Genomic DNA, 23,540 nt, shown 5'->3' on the forward strand with positions numbered 1-23,540 from the left:
TACACATACGCATCAACATTTGTTTTGGGCAATCATTTCTAGTGAAGAAAATAAATGTCTCGAAACTTTATGGGCAAAGGTTGTATGTGAGACAATTACTGCGCCATTTCTTTTACTCACAAATTAAACGAATGATTCGCAAATGCGATATCTTGCTGAATAAAGTCAAGCACACGTCGCCTGTACACCGCGGCGGGTGCTGGCTTCCTGGCCTTACGGGCCTGGGATCTAGATCTCATCAATGTAGCTAGGGCTCCTTGTCGCCGGGTGTATCTGTTGCTAAACCATCGTCATCGTTTCGGATGAGGCGGTTGTTGCTCCGCGCGTTTTGTCTTTCAATCTTTCCTCTCACATCTCTCTCAAACTCTGCTTACTCGCTGCACGTTGCTGCGACTGTGGCTCAACATGAGCCAGTGGGCAGGCCCGTGAACTTTTCATTCTTCCTTCAGTCGCAACAACCGCAGCAGACGCCGCAGAGACATGGAGCCAGAATCAGTCACCGGGACGAGTTCTTAGACAGCAATAGAGGCGCCGGGCTGCTTCTAGCGATGCCTAGGACAGAGAGCGCCATGAAGCCGCATTGGCTAGAGATGAGTTGCGACAGCGGGCTCATGCAGTTGATGAAACCGATGAGGAACGGGAGGTACGTCTGGAAAAGGAGCCGCACAGGCAACCAGGGCATCTAAGTTGGCAAAGGACAGCGGATGTTGCGAACGTCTCCCCGTCGACAACGGCCACAGGTTCGGCTGTTTTTCACTCCGTATTACCTGGCCCAGCCGAGTTGAGTCACTAATATATTTTTCGCTCTCCGCTTTTTCTCACCATCGCGATCCTTTGTGACGAATCTAAACATAAACCTATGTGATTACTTTGATTCCGAAACTTAAAACCTTTCAAAGCCGAAGGTAGAGACTCGATGCTATAAAAGGGTGCACCATTCTTGAACGCTACTGTAGGTAGTTAAGAACTTTGCACGTTTATAATGGCTGCGGGGGCTTGTGCTCTGAATTTAAAAAAGGACTAAAATGTTTCACTTTGTTGAGGTCTCCCTATATAAACTTACCAAGGACTCAATTTGCAGCAACAGGTGCGTTAATGAGTTTTATACTGCGAAGATGTGTTTGAGTTGGTCGCGATTCTTTGCTTGCCTGGTGGTAAGCATAAGTGTGATGTTATGTAGACTGTCGAGGGCCACGTATCTTCCATATAAAGTCACGAACGACTATTGCTTGAGTATTCCACTGCCCTAGAGCAGCGAAACTTTTATGCACGACACAATGCAGCGGCACATGGCATGATACAAATGTGGAAAAAAGAAACACCAACACATGGGTTTTATTTGCAAGAACCACGCGCTAGGCCATTTGGTTTTCATTACAAGGTGCAGTTCTAGTGCAAGTGGAGAGTACAGGATGCAATCGCCGACATGAAGCTCTGACTTTCTACTTTATTGTAACTGAGCTTTCCTCTCTATATTTACCCGGTTTTGGACCCCCAAAAAGACAGGAATGAATTTAGAGGACAGCATCTGAGCTGCGGGTTGTTGTTGTTGGGTGGTTCCGTTTGGTGGGAAAAATTTGTGTTTGGCGGGAAAAACTCGGAGAACAACTTCGCTGCACACTGCACGGGGGTGAGGGGGGGGGGGGGGAGATATTAAAGAGATAGAGTAGAGTACGTGTCCGGATGCGGATACGGCAGCAGGAGCATGGCACATTACTGCGGGTAGTATTACCCACTGCGTCTCGTCTCACATGACATGAAGATAAAATTTTGATCAAAGGAAACAAAAAAGGAGCCAACGCGTGATGACATAACCTTCCTTTGGGGACACTTATAACAATAATCTTCTAACAAGGGCACTCTTCGAGAATGCGTTTGCTGTGATTTATTCTTCTTTATTTATTGATGCTGGCAGCTGGGCACAAATTATTCATGGTATTCATGACATGGTGGAGAGTAATCAAAATTTTCGCAGCATTCTACCACATCTGTTATGTTGTAGATGTTTTGGAAACACAAGGTCAGATTTCTCAGTAAGTAGAGTTTGTCGAACCGCGCATCTGAGAAGTCGATGTCCATTGCGGCTATAGTGTACTTCAGTGACGTGTAGTCCTTCTTGGCTTCACATAGCTGTTGACGTAGAAAATAGAGGTATTAGCTTTCGCGCAACTCGTCGTGAAATGCTAAGATAGACGTTTCCATTTCAAACAGTTCAACGGTAGGCTGGTGAAGTAAGCGGCATCATCTTGAGAATCGTGAAATGGCGTAAGGAGTAACTGACGCGGGTCAGTGCTGAACAGAGATAGTGTCCCGGAGGTTGTTCGGAGCCAGAAGTACCACAGGAAGCGAATTAAGTTTTTTTATTTATGACCTACAAATGTGCCTCTTAGCATGTGGGAAATGAGGGATACATTGCAGCTGATGCCTTTTCATGTCCTCCCCATCACAAGGCTCCAATCTTTGGGAAAATCTAAAGAAAGACTTATTCTTAGCAGGAAAAAACAAGCTGACCTCTACTTACACTTTTAATGACGTTACTGTCAAGCAGTTGACGGCATGCACATTGAAATAACTAGACTGACATAGTTCCTTATTGCGACGAAAAATTACCACGTGGGATTTAAGACACTCGAGCCGTATAATGAGAAAAAACCGGCTGACTATCCAACCTATTCAAACACGAAAAAACCTTCGATAACCAAGTGATACATTCTGCCGCATTATTAAGTGGGTTTATTACAGCACTCTACAAAGGAGATATTTGGGCCGTCTGGGGAAATCATCGCAGCGCCTCCTCTTTTACATCATTCTCGCTGTGAACAAGCTGGGAACAGTAGAAACGAGGAGAGGTATTGACAACAGAGCGATACAAGCAGAATCAGTTGGTTCTGTATACGCGCCCTATATCCTTTACTGTCACAGTTGGGCCGAAGTATTACGTCGTGTTTTATGAACGCACATGCCCTAAAACAAGTACTTCAGCAAACAAAAATGCAGCAGACCCTTTTTCTGCGAGACGGATGGATATATGTCCGTACCCATCATCATTAGGGGTCAAGGCAGAGCCATTTATTCGCAGAGGCACTCACCGGTTGAGCTAGCTGTAGTAGGTGCTCTTTCTATCTCTCTGTCTTCCGGTGTCCGTTGTTTCGCACCTTTCAAAATTTATTATTTCCGACTATTCGACCGAAGCATTCTATTCATTGCTGGTTTTTTTTGCTTGTCAGCATCTATCAAGTTCATTTTTTACTGTTATTTAGGAATGACTTGAATCGCGTCTGAAAACTCATTACTATATATAAAGATCGCAAGACATGAGCTGTTTTATCAGCATACAATATTCCTTGGTAAAGCTGAGTGCAGCAGGAAGAAAGTAACTTTGCTTTTGTCTTTTGCTTTCAAATGTCCTTGCATCCTATGTGTCTAGAATATCGCCACGCACGATTCCTGAGCTTCTGCAAACTGTTAAAAACTTGAGTCGAGTTTGACACCTCGAAGATTGCCTTCGGTGAGACTGCTTGTTGGCGTCTTATCAAAAGGTATACAAACAGTTCAATCAACTGAATACAAACCACCAGACCACTGCTATCCTTCGATGCAGTTCAAAACGTTGTGCATGCAACAGCCACTTGACTTCTAGCGGTACATGTCCTCTGATGTCAGAGGTATTCCTTTATTACAGCGCGACTAGCGAAAAATAGAAGAACGAAAGTCGAAGGAGCATAACACAGCGCTGTGCTATGTCGCTGTCTGTTCGTTCCTTCTATATCCCGTAAGGAGCGCTGCACTTCATCCAGTGCTTCATACTAGTTTCACTGATACGTCAAAATGCTTCCTTTGGGAGGTTTCCACGTCATATGAAGGGTGTCAGGTATCGGTAAAGCTCATGGCTTCAGAAGTGCAAGCCTGACAAAGTAGCCATGAGGACATCACGTTAGCCTGCCGCCTTTCGGCGTGATTCATGCGCTACAAAATGGCGGCCAGCGAAGCGTCATTTCATGCCGCAATGAGGACGAACGTTTCGCTCATCTCAACGGTCGAAAAAACAAACAATACCTGTATTTCTTACTCAGGCATGAAATGAATTCTAAGAAAATACCGAATAAGTTATAAGTTCGTATTTCAATAAAAAGGACTACCAAGAAAAAGTGTAGGCTGGGCGGTTCCACAATCCCACAATTTACCAAAAATGTCCTTGGATCGTTGTGCTGCCAGAATTAACGTGTTCCTGAGGTAAAAGATATTCAGCTATCTTAGCCAACAAACTTACAGCGCGGTGCCTGATGGTCTCACTATAACGGTTTTACTTGAACTAGAGGTTATCTTACTGACCACAAGAAAACCAAGCAAAACGATCACAAAAACGTGCTTCTTTCTTTTGGGAAAAACACTAGAGGACGCTACCTATAGCAACAAGGCAGGGTGGCCTCAGGCTCGATAAAATCCCTTAACACCCCTGTACAACGCTTTGATATCCTCTTTTTCATGGCATGACTCTTTGCCGAAGCATTGCATGCCGACAAACACCGGTAACTAATTTTTTGCATCTCCAAATTCCCTATATTGACACAAATAAAGCCTCAGGAAAGGTAACACAGATATGCAAGGATGCATAATTATACCCCTCTCCATTAGGTTTCTCGTAAAACTTTTAACATACATTATCTGGCTTTCCTAAAGGGTACTTTGCAGTAGTACGTACTCATATTATCAACCAGGTGATAAAGAAACGCGCATAATATAACTAACTCCCTATATGTAGCCCTCATAGATTACCAGACGGCATTAGAGTCAGTGGAAACCTTAGTGGTCATGCGGGCATTGCGGAACCATGGTGCAGAAGAACATTTTGCAAAAATACTTAACGATATCATTAACGGCTGCACAGCTTGCATTGTCCTGCATTAGGTTAGCAGTAAAATCCCAATAATCAATGTTGAAACGCAGAGAGGCACGATCGATCTTCACAACCCTATTCACAGCGTTAACAAGAGGTATACAGGGGTTTCTACTGGGAACAGTTGGGAGCAAGAGTTAGTAGAGAATACCCACCAACCTTCGATTCAAGACGACATTGTTCTGCAAAACTACTCAGTGGATGAACTGCACAACATAATCAATGGTTAGAGAAGCAGGACAGTACTGTTGGCGAAAAACTAATGGGCATAAACCAGTCATGTACGAGAGACTCAGAAGAAAACAGCCGTTTACAACTTGTAGTGAGGTGCGGGAATCGGTAAGAGAATTATGTCTACTTAGGGCAGGTAGTGACCGCAGATCCAGATCACGAGAAGGAAATAACTAAAACAATAAGAATGAAGCGGAGTGCCTTTTGCGTGTTCTCTAAGATCAGGATTGGCAGCTTGCAGATACCACTCAAAAGAGAAGTATATAAAAATTTTATCTAACCAGTACTCACCCATGGGGCTGGAACGTGGAGGCTAACAAAAAGGGTTCAGTTAAGTTTAATATAATGCAACGAATAATCTAAAAGAAAATGATAGGTGTGACGGTAAGTGATAAGAAGAGGGCAGAGTGGAAAAGAGAATGAACGCGACCTAATGACATCTTAGAAGAAATCAAGGACAGGTTGGCTTGGGCAGGGCATGTAATGCGAGGGCAAATAACCGATGGTCGTTGAGGAAAAAGCACTGGATATTAAGAAGCCAGCATAGCAGCCGATGGCAAAGAGTGTTGTGTGCGGATGAGATAAAGGAGTTTCCGGGGATAACCTGGACGCAGCTGGCACACGAGAAGGTTAACAGGAAAGCTAAAGGGGAGGCCTTTGTCCACTGGTAGATGTAGTCGGGCTGATGATGACGATGTTGATGTGAGCAGAATGATTATTGCTGCACTAAACTACTGGAATATGCACTCTCTGGTGCCTTGATGCGCACATGCGGTGTTAAAAGACCGAGGTGATAAAAAATGTACGCGAGTTCTATTTATTTACCCCAAGGATCTGATAGCTCGCGCCTAGAAGTCTGAAGGTTGTATGAAAATTACTGAGGACACTTGAACTACTCCGGTGATTTTGAAAGTGAAAGCATTATTTTTTAAATTTACGTTTCTTCTCCCCTTAGTAATTACATACCCTTTCATAAGAATACAGTCGTAAAGCAACACATACGCCATAGGTTTACCTTTATTCGCCGCGAAGCAACACTGCTTTGTGGCCTACGGGCTGCGAGCACACCTCGCAGTTTGAAATGACTTGGTTCAATTCCCTGCATTTTCTGACTCAATTTCTTTCCTTATGAAGTTATAGTCGTTTTCTAGACCACTCTTTGTGGACTCCGACCCCGACGCGGGGTTTGGTTGCTAATGGTCCTTGTCAGGCTTTCGCCTTAAAAACTTGCACGACCGAAGGAGCGCGTGAGAGAAGTGGCCAGCTCGCAGCTGCACTATGGAAGATCGCGGACTCATTGCAAAAAGTGCAAGGCAATGTTAGGAGCAAGCCAACCTCACCTTGTATCGAAGGGACCGTGTTCCGTCGTTAGTGAAGAGCCAGCTTCCATTCTTGTCGAATGTGAATTCGCTCATGGTAGCAGCATGCCATGTGAAATTCCGCTCCGTATTCTGGCAGACCTACGTAGCAAACACGCGAATTTCTTTGGTGCAGGAATTGAGTGGTAATCAGTGGAGCTTTTTGTAATGCCCCCTAGTGACAAAGATGTGCGCGAGAACGAGTGTCCAGCGGTTCAGCGAGAACGGTTATGTGGTGCGGCGTTGCCATTGCGGTCAGGTAAGCATTACTCTAATAGTGATTTGCACACCGGTAAATAAACATCCGACCACACGTATATTCAGGGACAAAAAAATGCAAACGTCGCAGTCTTATAATCGAGCAAGGCGACATCGATGAACATCTGCTTACTGATAAACGTAGAACATTTGTTCTTAAGCTCACGTCAGCATTGTTACAGTGAAGGTGTAAACATGAAATTTCGCCAAATGTATTTCATTCCCGATAAGTAAGACAACGTCACCGCTCCAAAGCAACTGCTCATGGCAGGCAAACCCTTTATTTCGTATTCTTTTGATAATTTTTATTCCACAAAAAAACATGGAAGAGCCACCGTCCTTGTCACCATTCGCTGGATTGACTTTCAAATGAATGAGCAATTCGGTGAACCCGCCAAATCATGCCATAACGCAAGTGGTAGCAAAAGGGCCAGCAAGGAATGCAGCTATCCTTCAAAGTGGTGTCACTCCGCTGGCATTTCTTTGGCCGCGTCGGCCGAAAAGCACGCACAAATAAACGGTTTTCACATCACGTAAGTACGGCGAACTGCTCCAGAGCGCTGAAATCGGCTACAAAACGGCTTCCAGCCAAAGGCACCTCTTTACAGGTTATACAACCGCGATAATAAAAAGCATTCTGACGTCAGTGGTAATAGTGCTATGCTGATTGTACCTACTGGGCACGGAAATTCCTGAGCATGGAATGTAGTGTATGCATAAGGGTTGAAATTCAAAAGTTCGAGCGCCCAGAAGAACTACTTGAAAGATTAGTAATCGGGTGTACAATAATACTAGTTTGTGCAAATATGCCTATATAACAGCTTCCCTCAGTTGATGAAAGCAGAAGAAAAATCCGCGGTGGGGTACAAGTTTTAAGGAGTCAATAAATGAATGGTCTTTATAATACTCATATGTAGTTTACTGCACAACCAGTAACTTGAAAGACGAACAGCCGCCCCGAAAAATTTTCCTGAAAAGTGTAAAGCCGGCCAGAAAACAGTCTGAAGTTTTCAGTGATTACAACCCTAGAATTGTGATGGCTTTTACCTTTTTCAGAAGACCATTACTGCATATTTTCACGTCAGATTCCTACACCTGTGCGTTGTAACCGGTCTTTAGGCTTCCAGGTTACTTTGCTGAAGTTATCTTCCGTTCTGGCTGCCTTAACGTCTATATCCTCGAGAAACTGCCCAGGTACTGCTTGTAACTCACAGAAGGAGGAGGCTGAATGAAATTTATGCCCCTGAGAATTTTCGACCTATCTCCAGCGTATTTGCGCGTGCGTATGTATAGGTATATTTATGCGCGCGTACATATGGAAATTCCGGGTCTTACCTCTAGTACGTCTGCCAGTTGAGGTCCCTCGAAGCTCGTGCACCGATGCATGATCGAGTAGTTCCGCGGCTCGCTGTCGCCCTCAACGTATGGGTCCGGGTAGCGGGGCCTGTACCGACGAAGTGCAATCCCCACAGACAAAGCCAGCGTCGTGGGCAGTCGAGCCTCAGCTATAGTCTGGAACATCTCGTGCCACAGACGCTGTGCCGTTGTTCAGGACGTGCGAAAGATAGAAAACAAGGGATAAGCACGAGCGGTTGCTTTGGGAAGAAGTTTGTTCGTGCTCCTATTTTTATTTCGCTAGTACTAATAAACGCAATTCCGCGCATTTAGCCTTTGAGTGTCTCTGTCTGAAGCCACTTTTGTGGCAGCCCGCACATCTGCCCACCGTGCCAGGCGGCAGCTTACTTAATCGTTAGAGGGTGCTCTGGAACTGCAATCTGTATCGCCGCCCAACCCAAACAACAGCAGTCCCACCGATGGCAGCACCTGCCATGGATTGGCGGGTGAAAGCGTTCAAGGCATGTATTAGTGCAGAAAGTGACCAAGTCCGCATATACGGACACTAACCCATTATCGCATGCGAGCAACTGTCATCCGGTGAACACTGAATCTGAACACCGGAACCGAAGTGAAAATTTAACTGCTTGAGCACTTAATACGCATTTGGCCTAACTACGCAAATTGATTATCATTCTTTCATATAACTTACCAACGTTTCATTCACGCCAACGAGGAACGCATAGGTGTTCTTGACATCCAGCGTACAAACAACACCCCAGTCGTTAACTTTTAGCTTTGCTCGTGATGAGCCTTGGTCGTTCGCCTATAGCAGCAATTTGTACGCTGCAGGTGCACTGCAGGGGAGGGCCCTGGGATGCAGTGTGCCCTAGATTCATTGCGCAATGTTAAAAGTTGACGACGAAGGCTGCATTCAATACACAGCTCGGGAGTGTAGCAGTTAAACAAGACGAGGGATCAGCTGCGTCGGTAGATTATAGTGCTCTCATACAGTGACCAACGATGTTTATCTGTTCGCGATGCCGAAGGTTCGAAATCCAGGTGAGGCGCATTCGCGACAATGTTAATATTTGTTTATTTATTTTATTTCTGCAGGTCAATAATAATTATGGCAATGAGCTTTTCAATATTCCAATATTTAGTTATAGTGCACTGAAAAGGCACAATGAAGCCCCATATTTCCGGCATGCAGGAGAACGGCAAGCCGAATGATTTGAAACACTGCAGCAGGATTTGCATAAAGCAACATGACAGGCTCCGGGCACGTAGTTCATGCTATCGCACTGCGACGCATCTAATGCACTGACCGTCCGTAAATCTTATAAGCCTTACTGTGAAACGAGGACAACATTTTTTTTTAGTCTCCAGGAGCTAACGTTGTTGACAAACTTTTCTTTCACTGTCAACTCTTCTTGTCAGCAAGCGTTTACCTTGCTGTCAAACTTCAAAAGACACAAGCAGAAAATGAACAACAGCGCAGTGGTGCGCTTAGGCGATTCTGCAAGGGTATCTAGCTTTCTCCCTTATTCTCTGTGAGTCACCAGGAACTACCTTATATTTTTCGTGGGTAATCTAGCGTGACTCAATGAATCGGTAAATCGTCCCGAGTCCGGGCACACTGTGGCTGACGCGTCAATTACGTACGAAAGGGTATGCACTTCACTCTCCAATAAAGAAGCCGGAAATGAAACTGCGCAATGCATAGCAGTGAGCGTGGAAGCGAAACAATGTAACGAAATAGGAATCGGTACTTTCTGCACATAGAGGTAGCTCTTTGCAACGTTTAGCGAATTTATTTTATGAAAAAAAAGAGTGCTAGAAAGTATAATAATGCTACCTCTTAAGTGGCTCGGACTATTACTGCGACCGTGCTGACACCCCTTAGAGGCAGCTTTGCGGTTAGTTAAAATAAATAAGAATGCGCAGTATTTGCAGTGCGCAAAAACATTATTCGAATACCCATTCAGTGCCACTAGTTGCACTAAGTGCAAGTCTAAACTGCTTAAATATTTACGAAATGAAATCCCCTTACAAACAGTGAGATACGAAACTGCACTGAATTTCATAACTTGTCTGAACGCGTGTAGCGATACGTCAAAGCTAAAAATAAAACACGTTATAAACTAAGCCTTCTAATAGCAAAAGTTACCAGAGAATGTTTACAACATGCGATTCAGTGCGAAAGCACAGGCTTTTTCTGGGCAAAACTTTTTTTTGGTGTTTTACATGCATGAACTATTTAACACTCATGATGACTCGTTCATATTGCTGTATTTCTTTAACAAACCCGCAAAGGACCATTTGGTCGGGTCAGAACCTACATATTGTCACCGAGAAACGGATGACGTAAGCAGGGCTGGTTTATTTATGTTACTTATACGCACAAGACGTTGTTGGGACGCGCAAGGGAGCAGGCAGCACGAGAGATGAAAACGACAAAGCATCTAGCCCCGAGATGGCCCAAGGCTTGCCAACTGCCAGGAAATGCAGATTAGCCGCGGTATAGCGCCACTAGAGGATTTAGTAGTGTGGCAATATTAGTGCGGCGTACTGTGGACGATGAGCAGCAGTGTCGCGGGACGGGGCGCTAACGCTAGGAACATACTCGGCGCATACACGCCATAGACAATTTGGATAGCCTCTGAACGCCCGGAGCTGAGCTTTCGCACTCATAAAACCTGCTGAAACTTGCCGCGCTACGCTGAATGTCCTTTCGTGCTCATGCGCAAATTGCCCGATCCCAGTCGCCACGAATACCACTCCAAATGTCCATTGAAGCTTTTAAAACTAAATTGAGAACAAACGACATCCCTCAGGATCGAGCACATACCAGTGAGTATGGATAATCGTTGCTGGGACTATCCATAAATGATGGTGGCATCATAAGGCAGTTGGGATTCATCTTGTCCTCCGCTACCTGGTGTGCCAAGCCAATCAAGATGTCCACCACGGCATTCCTGAAATGAGATAACATTTCACAACTTATTGTGTTATTACATCATCACCTACATTCGCTGTCTGCGTTGCCTTATCCTTCCCTTCTCCTTTCTCCACGCTAATAGCAAGCGAGGGTAGCAATGCCGCTGGCAGACCTCCTCGCCTTACCTCTCATTAGCCTATTTGTTCTCTCTCTCTCACACACATGGCACTGATCGCAATGTACAAGCTTAACAGCAGCTGATTTTATAAACTGAACCCCCTTGCAGATCCATAACAGCGACTACGTAAATGACAACTGACTGAGAGAGTAAAAGTTATCCCCTAAAAATTGTCTATAGACAATGTATAAACTTCTCATAGACTCTATTGCCTTCCTGTAGATATTTATTTTTGTCTACTCAGAGTCTATTGACTGTCTATAGACAAACATCAGCTAAACGGGTGCGGCCATAAATCTATTGATTGTCCGTAAACTGTCTATAGCATTTGTATTGCCTATAGACTGTTCTGTAGGGTTCGTCAGTAGAAAGTCTATAGACATTGTAGGCAGAAGTCTATGAATTGTACAAAGAGATGAGAGCGTCGGACCATTTTGATGGAAATTGCATGCAGTACCACAGTTACATTGCGCCAATTCATCACCAAGCAATCGACTCTGCAGACCACGCACACTGTAGTGGAAGAGAATAACTAGGGCTGTACGAAACTGAAGAACAGCTTTAAAAGATTTCGTTTCTCTCGGACAGGACGCGGCTGTTCAATTTGACCGACAACATTTCTACTGGCCCTCACCTCAATTCCTTCACGATGAACTCTGCAATTGCTGCATCGAGAACTGGCAGCACGACTGCTGTGTACACCGGTCTCTCGTTGATGTCCTTGTCCCGCATCAAGGAGGCAACAGTCTGTGAAAAAAATACGGTTCAGCAAACACAGAAGTGGCGTGCCTCCTGCACTCAAACTGCCTGATTAACTTTTTGGAGGAACTGTATCTCTATATGCGCCATGTTGTGCAATCTAACAGGTCATATATTTTGTTAAACTGCGTTTAGCCAGTTAGTGAGTCGGCGATGGTTGAATATCACTTTGGTTGTCTCAATACTCCTCTACAAATATGTGCGACAGCAACGTTTCAGAGTATGTGCTCTGCGCTGTTCGAGAGCAGGATGCAAATATACAACCCCGGATTTATTACCATGCAGCGAAAAGTCAGATAACTGGCCTATGCCGATTCAGCGCATAGAAGCCGCGGATTTTTTTTGCCAGGATAGAAAACGCCCTAAATATTTCCAAGGGGGCGAAATCTATTTCCAGTGAATAAATGAAGACTTTGGAAAAATCGAAATTTACCTGTATCGAAATGGTGCCGTGTTCGAATCATAGGCATAGCTCTAACCGGTCACAACCCTTGTAAAAAGAACTGTATGATGCAATATCCTTAAATAGGTGTGCGGCACAATTGCAAAACAATAAAAATACAGATATCTCTCAAATGTCCCAAATCGTTCCACAATTACCCAGTTGTAATAAAGATGTCATAAAATATACAAACCGTTGACATTAGTTTTAGAAAGCCTGGTTATTGCATCATAGAGATTTTTTTTACATATATAGTAAGTCCTTTTATACGCCAGAATATAGCAAAACATAGTACACGAGCCGCCAGCAGCTATGAATATTACAAACAAAATAAACGCGACGACACCGAATTTTAGGAGCTGCATCTCAGAGGCTACGCTGCACCGCCATTCACTTCTAACCGGTGGCATGCAAAAATTTTCAGTAAACAGTGTCTGTTTCGCTATTGAAAAGAGGCGAACTTTTGTGCAATCAAATAGGAGGGGAGAAATAGCATGCCGGCAGCGAAACTTACCCGTGCGCTGTTAATCAAGTCCGCCATATCGCTTAGGCCGACACCAAAAGCTGGAGTATTGACGTGGCCGTAATGATAAATGCGTCGCTGCCAAAGGCTGTCTAATTGAGAATTTTCAACGGTATCATTCACGATCACCGCAGTATTTTTTCGCAGTCTAGATGGAGAAAAACGAAAAAATAACGATGTAATAGTGAAAAGCACGACAAACCGCAAGAACAAAGGCGGCGCATAAAATGTTACGGAGAATAAGCGTTAAGCAACACTTAACACGCTTGTGTGCCGTCGTCGTGCGCAGTCAGTAACAAACCACAAACATCTAGCCCTGGCATCTTTTCTTCTAAGTAGTTCGCGGATATCGCGGGACAAACGGAGTTAATACGACTGGGCGTATTCAGCTTTGCTTCTAATCTTCTATACAGCGGCTTCTTTCCCCTTCCCTATATTACAAATTCTTTCAAACGACCCCTTCCTCCACGGGGTAAGTAAAAGTGTGTGTGTGTGTGTGTGTGTGTGTGTGTGTGTGTGTGTGTGTGTGTGTGTGTGTGTGTGTGTGTGTGTGTGTGTGTGTGTGTGTGTGTGTGTGTGTGTGTGTGTGTGTGTGTGTGTGTGTGTGTGTGTGTGTGTGTGTGTGTGTGTGTGTGTGTGTGTGTGTGTGTGTGTGTGTGTGTGTGTGTGTGTGTGTGTGTGTGTGTGTGTGTGTGTGTGTGTGTGTGTGTGTGTGTGTGTGTGTGTGTGTGTGTGTGTGTGTGTGTGTGTGTGTGTGTGTGTGTGTGTGTGTGTGTGTGTGTGTGTGTGTGTGTGTGTGTGTGTGTGTGTGTGTGTGTGTGTGTGTGTGTGTGTGTGTGTGTGTGTGTGTGTGTGTGTGTGTGTGTGTGTGTGTGTGTGTGTGTGTGTGTGTGTGTGTGTGTGTGTGTGTGTGTGTGTGTGTGTGTGTGTGTGTGTGTGTGTGTGTGTGTGTGTGTGTGTGTGTGTGTGTGTGTGTGTGTGTGTGTGTGTGTGTGTGTGTGTGTGTGTGTGTGTGTGTGTGTGTGTGTGTGTGTGTGTGTGTGTGTGTGTGTGTGTGTGTGTGTGTGTGTGTGTGTGTGTGTGTGTGTGTGTGTGTGTGTGTGTGTGTGTGTGTGTGTGTGTGTGTGTGTGTGTGTGTGTGTGTGTGTGTGTGTGTGTGTGTGTGTGTGTGTGTGTGTGTGTGTGTGTGTGTGTGTGTGTGTGTGTGTGTGTGTGTGTGTGTGTGTGTGTGTGTGTGTGTGTGTGTGTGTGTGTGTGTGTGTGTGTGTGTGTGTGTGTGTGTGTGTGTGTGTGTGTGTGTGTGTGTGTGTGTGTGTGTGTGTGTGTGTGTGTGTGTGTGTGTGTGTGTGTGTGTGTGTGTGTGTGTGTGTGTGTGTGTGTGTGTGTGTGTGTGTGTGTGTGTGTGTGTGTGTGTGTGTGTGTGTGTGTGTGTGTGTGTGTGTGTGTGTGTGTGTGTGTGTGTGTGTGTGTGTGTGTGTGTGTGTGTGTGTGTGTGTGTGTGTGTGTGTGTGTGTGTGTGTGTTTCCACATTTTTCGTTGAAGTCGGTCATTGAACTTTAATAATTGGTTTTTGGTGAAGGGAAATGGCGCTGTATCTGTCTCATATATCGTTGCACATCTGAACCGCGCCGTAAGGGAAGGGATAAAGGAGCGGGTGAAAGAAGAAAGGATGAATTAGTACCGTAGTGGAGGGCACCGGAATAATTTCGACCACCTGGGGATCTTTAACGCCACTGACATCGCACAGCACACGGGCGCCTTAGCGTTTTTCCTCCATAAAAACGCAGCTGCCGCGGTCGGGTTCGAACCCGGGAACTCCGGATCAGTAACATTGAACTTTGAAACGCATATTTAAATCATAGAACTGAATGACCAGTTCAGCGCTATTATTTTAACCGTGCAAAGAATGAAAATTCTATGGTTATGTCAGAAAGGGTTTCGGAAACGTCGGCTAATGTTTTTAACTGCATTGCCTTCATTTTGACGGTGATTCAAAGCAAATAAAATTACTACAATGAGTTTCTAGTTCTATCTTCGTGCCTTTTAAAAGCAATTGTAATAGTATGTATTCGGCCCGTTAAACATTGTCGCTCAGCAGCAGTCTCTGCTCCTTGGACGGACGTCATAAGTCGCTTGATGAACAACCATGCTAGCCCATAGGACTGCACCATATATAACGAATGGAGCACTGCGCAACCAAACTGCCGGCTGCTTCAAACCCCGCTCCTGAGTAAATAGTTTTTTTCCCTTCACATTCTCCTCTATACAAAATCGTATTGAATGTAGGTACTGCTTGCAGCGTTTCCAGGGCTTCTTATTAACGGTGGCATGGGCTTGGTGCAGTGACCTGCCTGCGATGTGACAAGGCCTGTTAACACCGCCCAACTGCGTGTCAGAGATGCATTTGATTGGTATTCCAGGATAGCGCAATGTGGCGTTTCCGTTCGCCACAAAAAGGAAGCATATTTTCTCCGTCTGCCTGACAGTATAAAACGCTGATCTCGACACAGCAAGAACACGTACTATCTTTGCCAAGAGTAACAACGCCACAGGGTTTCCTTCTCATATTTGTAATGGAGCCCTTACGGCGCCCAGAAACGCCCGCACAGTGACCAAGGTGCACACAGATGAGCATACCAAAACCACCGTGTACATAGCAACGGCTCAGCGCCTGCATTCAATCACCTACCTAGGCAGGTGTTCTTTTACAGTTTTTTTTCTTTCGCTACGCTGAGCCTAGTCGCCTTCACTTGTATCTGCACGCCATATCTTTTAACGCGACAGGGTTAAGCAGCTCGGGTCGCAGAAAAGCCGGTGTCGTCAGCGTCTTTGGCCTTGTGCGAAAAATTGCGCATCTTGGTCGACACCTGAACCACGCCATAAGGGAAGGGTTTTTCTTCTCTTACGGCGCGGTACGGGTGTTCAGTGAGAATTGTGGGACAGGCGTCATTTCCTTTACTTAAAACCAATTTTCATTTCCATTTCCTTCCCTTACGGCCCGGTTCTGGTGTCCACCGAGATATGTGAGACAGGAGTTCTTTCCTTTCCTTGAAAGATTTTTGTTTTCATGTTCGTTGCCCTACGACGCGGTTCGGGTGTCCATCAGATATGCTTCATTTCCTTAAATTGTCCGGGCAAGGGCTCGCACCGAAGGACGATGGCGTTCCGTGGATGCCTTCGCAATCCTGCAACACGCTGTCGCGTCCTGCTCTTAAGGGCGAAGATAAAGTGTCCTCCAAATATTTTTAATAATACTTGAGGTTTTATAACCGTGGTCATCTGCTATCCTCTTTTGTGTTTTTTCTCAATACACGTTAGCAGGACAGAAAAGCAGTAAATGTTGCGACACTAGGGAGTGTTTTATTGTACGTTCGTTAAAAGGCAGCCAAACGCGCCAGGCACAGAACTCACCTGTAGTCGAAGCCGATCCCGAACTGAGTGAGATTGTGGGCATCAGTGGCATCAAGGAAGCGCTGGAAGTTTGGTTCGAAGGGCTCACTAAGTGTGCTTCCGCCTGGCTTGTACAGTGAGTCGTAGAAAATAATGGTGCAGACTCCGTCTGGCGGAAGCGCGATGTTTTTCGTGCTGAGGTGATCGCCGATCGTGCATATGAGTGAACTGGGCGGGACCCGAGGCTCTGCACAATAAACAAGATTTACAAATGGAGCCCTTTAGGGGGGAATTGGATATCGCTTATGATTTTGTAGCAACGCCAGTGATAACTGAATTTTTCTTGCACTGTAAATCCTGTTAAAAGTAAGGCTCTGAATGAACATGTCATGTGCCCAGGCAACGCCCTCATTTAAGATGCAGAAATGTGCAGACGCAAGTTCGTGTTATCAGAATATTCTTGAAGGGTGGGTCAAAAATCTTTACTGCATTCATGATGGATGGAATGATTTTTACGCATTCTGCGAAAATCTTGTACATAATGCTTGATTCAGTATTTCTAACAACTTTCTGAGTAATAAATTTACAGCAGAAAACATTAATAACTCTAGATTATTACTAAAATTCTCATCGGTTCAAAAAGAGCCCGCTAATAAAGGTCCATAATAAATATCAGAAAGACCTCGTTTCGCTACTTGATATTCATAGCCATGTTTTAAATGAAAAAGGCTTAAGAAATGAGGGATACGGTTCACGGATTATCAGCTATATGAAGGCGTGATTGTATTTTATTTGCACTGGTGGAAACGCTAAAGTGAAATTTTTCAACTCAGCACAAAACCAAAGCGACCGAAAATACGAAACCAACACTTCTTCCCCTTACACAAATTTCTTTAAACAGTCATTAGGCTGTCAATATACTTTAGTCTAATAGTCTGTAGACATGCTATAGGCAAATTCTAGAGACTAGTCTATACACAATCTATAGATTATAGACTTCCTGTAGATTTCAGTCTATAGACCGCCAATAGAAAAATGCCTGCCAAAGTAATACGCAGTTCTATAGACGATCTCCAGGATTATAGCCATACAATTCCTATAGATTTCTGTCTATAGACAGTGTACTGACTAAAATGTACTTGTTCAGTAGACATACGTCTGCAGATATTCCATATGTTTATGGCATCGCTATGCTATAGACCTTTTTCTAGAGACAGTCTGCAGAACACTGTCTGCTAACCTTCAGTGGGCCATTGTTTACGGACTGTCTATAGGCATACAACCGTTGAAAAAGGCCACTAAACGGTTTTTACAAATGGCACCATGACCAATATACTTACAAATTTAGTTTATTCCCAGCTATCGAAGCTAGGAATACGCAATACATGCACCGTAAAAATGTACCACATACATTATACAAAGAAATTTTGAAATTAACGGTCCGGCTAGCTTTCTGAGAAGCATTTTTGTGGCTGGTTGTCTTCAGGCATCAATTAGTGCGTGCTTACTTTTACAACAGAAGGTAACAAGTATAAGGCGAACTATAAAAAAATTTCTACTCCCCCTCTACACATGTGCTTTACAACGCAAAACAAACTTTGGCTGTCCCATTCTATAAAGGTAATGTTGACCTTTTTGTGCGGTTTTGTGGGGTTCAAAGACCTAAGGTGACTCAGGATTTGAGGTTTGCTTCCCTCATAGCTTCCGGAATAGTTTCAACGACCTTCTGTTCTTTATCATGCACTCATATAGCAGAGTGCACGAGCTCTAGCGTGTCGCCTCAATCAAAATGCGACCGGCGTGGCCGGGATAAAACCTGTGCTTCTAAGGTGACCAGACGAACACAATCCACTCAGCCATCACAAAGACTTCATTTCAGTAAACACGCAGGATCAATTCTAAATGGTTTTCATTAAACATTGTAACAAACACCGATAATTCGTGGAGCACTCTCTTTCTGCACTGTATACCTACCGCCAGTATTGATCTCTTTAAAGCATTCCTTTCGGCGCGGTTCAGGTGTCCAACGATAAAAAAGACCGATACTGCGCCATTTCCTTTCCCCAAAAAACCAATTATTATTAATAAATTATTTGGAACAGAAGACCTCGAAGAATTATGCCACGTATCAGAAATGACTCCCTACGAGCTGTTGGGAACGGCACACCAACAAAAACTACATTCAGTGCTCCTTACACACGAATTAAAGAGAATATTGCAGCGTTTATTCTTATACCCGCTACTAAACAAGCGCTTCAAAACACCCTGCGCGAGGCCTTGTACGTACACCGATAAGACCGCGGTGTTCGAATTTTGATGCAGGTAAAATTCTAGAGCTCCGCGTACTGTGCGATGTCAGTGCATCGTAAAGAACCCCCTGTGGTCGAAATGTCCGGAGCTCTTCACTATGGCGTCCCTCATAGCCTGAGTTGCTTTGGGAAATTAAACTCCCATAAACCAAATTAAACCAGTTCAGCACTGTTTCGCGCCCATACCTTGAAGCACAAAGACGGAACAGCACGCTTATACATCAGCTCGCGCTCTTAGAAACTGGCGGGTTGCAGTGCTTCCATACAGCGCACATACCCATAAGAACACAAACAGCATATAGTGGCCGCAGCTGCGTCTTTTCAAAAACACACGTGATTTTGACACAACATACGCATTACTGTCACGATGAAATGCAGCATCAAATTCACTTAGATTTTCCTTCACGTGCAGTCCGAACAAAGCAGTAAAGATTTGGTTCTTGCATGCATGTAGGTAACCTTACGCTGCTAAAAAAATCAACGAAAGGAACCAATGCGCTCAAAGCGTGAACTATTTTTTTTTTAAATCAACTTCTACATCAACAGCTGCAGCCATAACAACACAGTGGGAGCTTAATTGATTCATTTTCACAAATAAGCGCCGAGATACATTGACGTTTTCGTAATGTAGTAGCCGTAAATCAGAAACGTATACTGTGCCGCTCGTACAAATGCTGTTAGAGGAATTCGCGCACGCGTGAGTGGGATTCATGAACGGGCCTTGCAGAACGAAATGAGCCACCTCTTGTCTAAGTGACCTTTGCTCAGATTTCAAAATGAACAGCGCGCAGGCCAGTGGCGGCGGCCAGTGATTCGGATAACAGGGATGGATGAATCCGTGCGTGTGCAACGAAAGGGGAGACAGGATACAGATCGTAGATTCTTCACTGTGTTTGTAAAAGCTGGCCATTCAGCCGGCAATGAATTTATTCAACCACCACACTATTAGCATTCCTCCAGCGCCGCTTGATTAAAACTTTGGCAAATGTCTTGTGATCCAGCCTATAGCGTCGCAAAGCATCTTTGCTGAAACGTCGCTGTCCACAGCGAGCGAGCTTGTGCACGTAACAAGCAATGCGCACCTCTCAATGAACAGCAATTCATGATCCAGATAGGCAATAAGAGAAAGTCTAAAATTGAACGCTATCCACGTCAAAACGTGACTACGGCTGCGTTTTTATGGACGCAAAAAGCTAAGGCGCCCGTGTGCTGTGCGATGTCAGTGCACGTTAACGATCCCCAGGTGGTCGAAATTGTTCCGGAGCCCTCCACTAAGGCACCTCTTTGACTTTCTTCTTTCACTTTCTTCTCTATCTCTTCCCTCACGGCGCGGTTCAGGTGCCCAACGATATATGAGACAGATACTGCGCCCTTTCCTTTCCCGAAAACCAATTATTATTATTATATTTCAAACGTGCCAAGTAAATCAAACTCGCACGACGATAAGTAACGCATGTTTCCATTTCAACCGTCATTCACCTGCTAAGCAATATTTCTGGCCGCGCATCTACCGTGCCACAAAAAAAAAGAAAAAAACTGCAGACAGATCGCGAGGAGCGGCTTACCATTACGGGTTTCAGACCGACTGCTTTTTCGCGCGTTAGGAAATACATAGCGGCACAGAAATAGGCGGCATTAGTCGAGAACCCGCTGGCTTCCGCTTCTTATAACGACGCTTACAAACGGCGATAGGAAGTTTTTCGCTCCGAAGATAATGTGTTCTTCGCAGACAACTCTGCGTGGACTAGTTTAGGGGACCAAACGATTAAAACATAATCGCGTATAATTACCGCAAATGAACGATTAAGTTGGATTTCTTCGAAAACGTAATCCACGAAAACACGCGGACGACAGCGACACATCCGTGCACACATGGGTTTTGCAGCTCGGATTAGTTTCCGCCGTCTGCGGGAAAATGCGTAAAACGTGAAACGGAAACCCATATCACGGTCGTATTTTTACGGCTCGGCCTGTTGACCTGTGTAGCCTGATCTAGTACCCAAGACCATAGAGGGCAATTGGTTTATAAGATTGAATTCTCCGCTTCCGCTTTAAAACTTTGTTATTGCGAAAACAAAAATGAAATCGTACTGCTTTATTCATGGGCGTCGCATCTGCCTCCGATTAGTATGTGGCACACTTTTTCGATAATAATAATTCAAACGCTGCATAGCATAAGGTCTTTTTTGTGTGTGTTTAAAAACCGGCATGGGCTACATCAGCGTGTGGTTGGCTCCGAGGCAGCAGGCATATGAGAAGGTATTTAAAAATATTGGCTTTGTAATTGTTGCGTCGCAGCACTTTTTGACGTGAATGCGAACTGCAAAGGTATAAATTGCAGACGTTAATAGTGCGGAGAATCATGCTCTTTCAGACTCTTCTAACGGTATCTTAAGAAATTGGCACATCCTTGAAATCTAAAACCCGTCCTCTCCCCTTCATTTTCAGGACGTTTTAAGGAGAACTGTGGAATGGGTGGCGACAAGATTCTGAGTTAAGCGCGTTGGACAGCAACAATCGAAAGTTGAAACTGAATTTGGGGGGCGTCTTGGTTTGATGTAGTACGTGCACCCTTACGTGCAGTTCCCGCTCACAAATGATTTAGTCTAGAATTGGTGGGTATGCTCGCACAAGCACGAGGCCGTTCCGCGTATTGCGATCATTCCATATAAATCCGGTTATGTCTCGCCTCAGGCAAAATGTTATATAGGAGCATGCTGCCAACTTTAAACATAAGCACTTAAACAATAAAAAGCTTCGCATCAATAGCTTAAGGCTACTGAGGGATGCTTATATATATACTGAAATTTTATTATTCGGCTCACAATACTGCTGCCAATAGCAGCTCTCTGTCTGAAAAAAATTACGTCAGGAAATTATGACAAATCCTCACCGGTAATAGGGGGTGCAGTCACCGCAGGTGTAGCAGGCGTAGTAGTAGTGCTCTGCGCTGAGGATTCTGAAAAGGTGGAGGAAATGTTTGGTAATGATTCTTGTAATGAAAGCTTAAAATATATGAATAAGTTGCTTTTATAAGGCTGGCCCGTACAAGAATGCTTTTGTCAAAAATTTTTGTGTATGTGGTGCCTAATTCTACTTTTTACCAGCACAACGAGTTTAACACTAAGAAGAGGACACATCTTGCGCACGCGCCTCTTATATGAAATAAAAATTCACAATGTTTTGTAAAGAGCACGTGTCTTGTCTAGAAATGCCAATTTTAGAAGTGTTTGCGAATCTTATAGAGTTTTCGAAAATGTTTTGGAGTCTTTGGCTCTTCCCTAAAAAGCATGATTGCTTTTGACGAAAGAGAAAATTGGACGGTAATGCTTGAAGACATCAGCAACAGCCTGATAAAAAAAAGCAAATCTAGGGGGCTCACTGTGGAGCGGCGGTTTCTTCAAGACCAACTAAATGCCTGAAAACGCTGATTTTCAACGACATAAACTCTGGCTCAGACGCGTGATCCAGTACTCGGCACCGATAAGGCTAATCTTCTTTCCGATACGCAAAGCCGAATCCGAGATTTCTGCGCCGTAGACAAAAAAAAACATGTTGCAGTCATCTGTTCGCGAATTTCATAATAATGACAAAAGATCCCTTGAAACGAAGTAGCCTGCGCACTAAAGTGCTCAGTCATTGCTTTCGTGCTTTGAAGCACAAAAGCATCCACTACAGGGGTATTCTCTTCCAAGAAGTTCAAAATACCGGTGCTACTGGTTCGAGTGCGTTATCATCATATCTGCGTTTTAAAGAGGGAAGCAAGGCTTTCTGGTGAAAAATTTGTGTCCGCTACCTAAGGCATGCCCAGAAATTAATGCTTTCCAGTGTCAGGGATTTCATGCTTTTATTACGAGTTTTGTTACTATTATCGCCTAAAATGTACACGGCACAGCCACTGCATTCCTTTCCAAAAACATCGATGTATCTCATTAGTAGACGTCTATTTAAACGCACATGTTTTTAAATCTGTGTGTGTGCCCTGCATATAAGCATTCTCTATAAATACTTCTAATGAATTCGAAATCACAGTTATTTTCTTTTAGTTTAAAGAGCCTCGCCAAAACGGCTGAAAGGCACCGTTAAAAAAAAAGATGTATTCTGACTAATCCACACGCGAATATTCCTGAAACGCACAAAACATATCAACCTTGCCTTGGAGTGTTTTTTGAAATGCTTTGAGCTGATTGCAACGCGGACCCTGTTCATAAATAGTTCGCGAAATAATCATGAAACCTCACCTCGTGTAGTCGCTACCTTTGTCCACAGATTCCCTAAGCAGACAGAAAGAAAAAGTTGTTAGGACGTAAGCTGGTTGTTTTTCTCAAAGGCCTTTTTTTATGGGAGTAATCAAACTTTTCTCCGGCACCGGGGGTCTGTATAAGAGGGCTTCAGGGCTTCGTAATACGCGCCTTACCGTTTATTAGTCTATATAAGAGATATTCAGCACAGCCAGAAGTCTAGAGGCGGAATAATTTCAAAAGGCTGCGTGGCTGAAAGACAAATGTGTATTCACGCGGTATGCCAACTTTCTATGTGCACTCAAAGCAGAATGCACCAGATGTTCCCTCTTCGTACCATACTCAAAAATAATCAAAACTACGCTGCAGTCACTCACTCACAGAACGTGCATGTCCAAAAAATTGTGTTTAAATAGCGGTCGAAAAGTATTGACTTCAGCACATATACATTCTATTTATTATTCAGGCGGAGCTGGCTTGGCAGTATCACTGCACTTGCCTCAAGTCCACCGTTCGCACAGCTTTAATAAGGGAAAACAAAAGATGGTATGACGAACGAAGAAGTACCGTACGTAACAGTAATTCACCTAAAAGTGGAATTCGTGTGAGCAGTTTGGTATTCTGAACAGGATAAGTCTGGCTAAGCTAAACTAAGCTAAGAACATGCTAATCTTCAAG

General features: G+C 44.3%; 1 protein-coding gene across 1 annotated transcript in view; it reads right to left on the reverse strand.

Moving 5' to 3' along the window:
- Positions 1 to 1,912: 1,912 nt before the first annotated feature.
- Positions 1,913 to 23,540, reverse strand: part of LOC144103532 (uncharacterized) — a 45,177-nt gene continuing 23,549 nt past the window's right edge. Inside the window, exons 7-15 of the mRNA XM_077636228.1 lie at positions 22,863 to 22,895; positions 21,515 to 21,580; positions 16,334 to 16,559; positions 12,914 to 13,070; positions 11,833 to 11,945; positions 10,931 to 11,057; positions 8,080 to 8,280; positions 6,469 to 6,588; positions 1,913 to 2,130 (exon numbers count right to left, since the gene is read on the reverse strand). Of these exons, the coding sequence (XP_077492354.1) occupies positions 1,927 to 2,130; positions 6,469 to 6,588; positions 8,080 to 8,280; positions 10,931 to 11,057; positions 11,833 to 11,945; positions 12,914 to 13,070; positions 16,334 to 16,559; positions 21,515 to 21,580; positions 22,863 to 22,895 (1,247 nt within the window). The 3' untranslated portion in view covers positions 1,913 to 1,926. The remainder of the gene's footprint in view (positions 2,131 to 6,468; positions 6,589 to 8,079; positions 8,281 to 10,930; positions 11,058 to 11,832; positions 11,946 to 12,913; positions 13,071 to 16,333; positions 16,560 to 21,514; positions 21,581 to 22,862; positions 22,896 to 23,540) is intronic.

Source organism: Amblyomma americanum, chromosome 9, assembly GCF_052857255.1.
Source record: "Amblyomma americanum isolate KBUSLIRL-KWMA chromosome 9, ASM5285725v1, whole genome shotgun sequence".
NCBI lineage: Eukaryota > Metazoa > Arthropoda > Arachnida > Ixodida > Ixodidae > Amblyomma > Amblyomma americanum.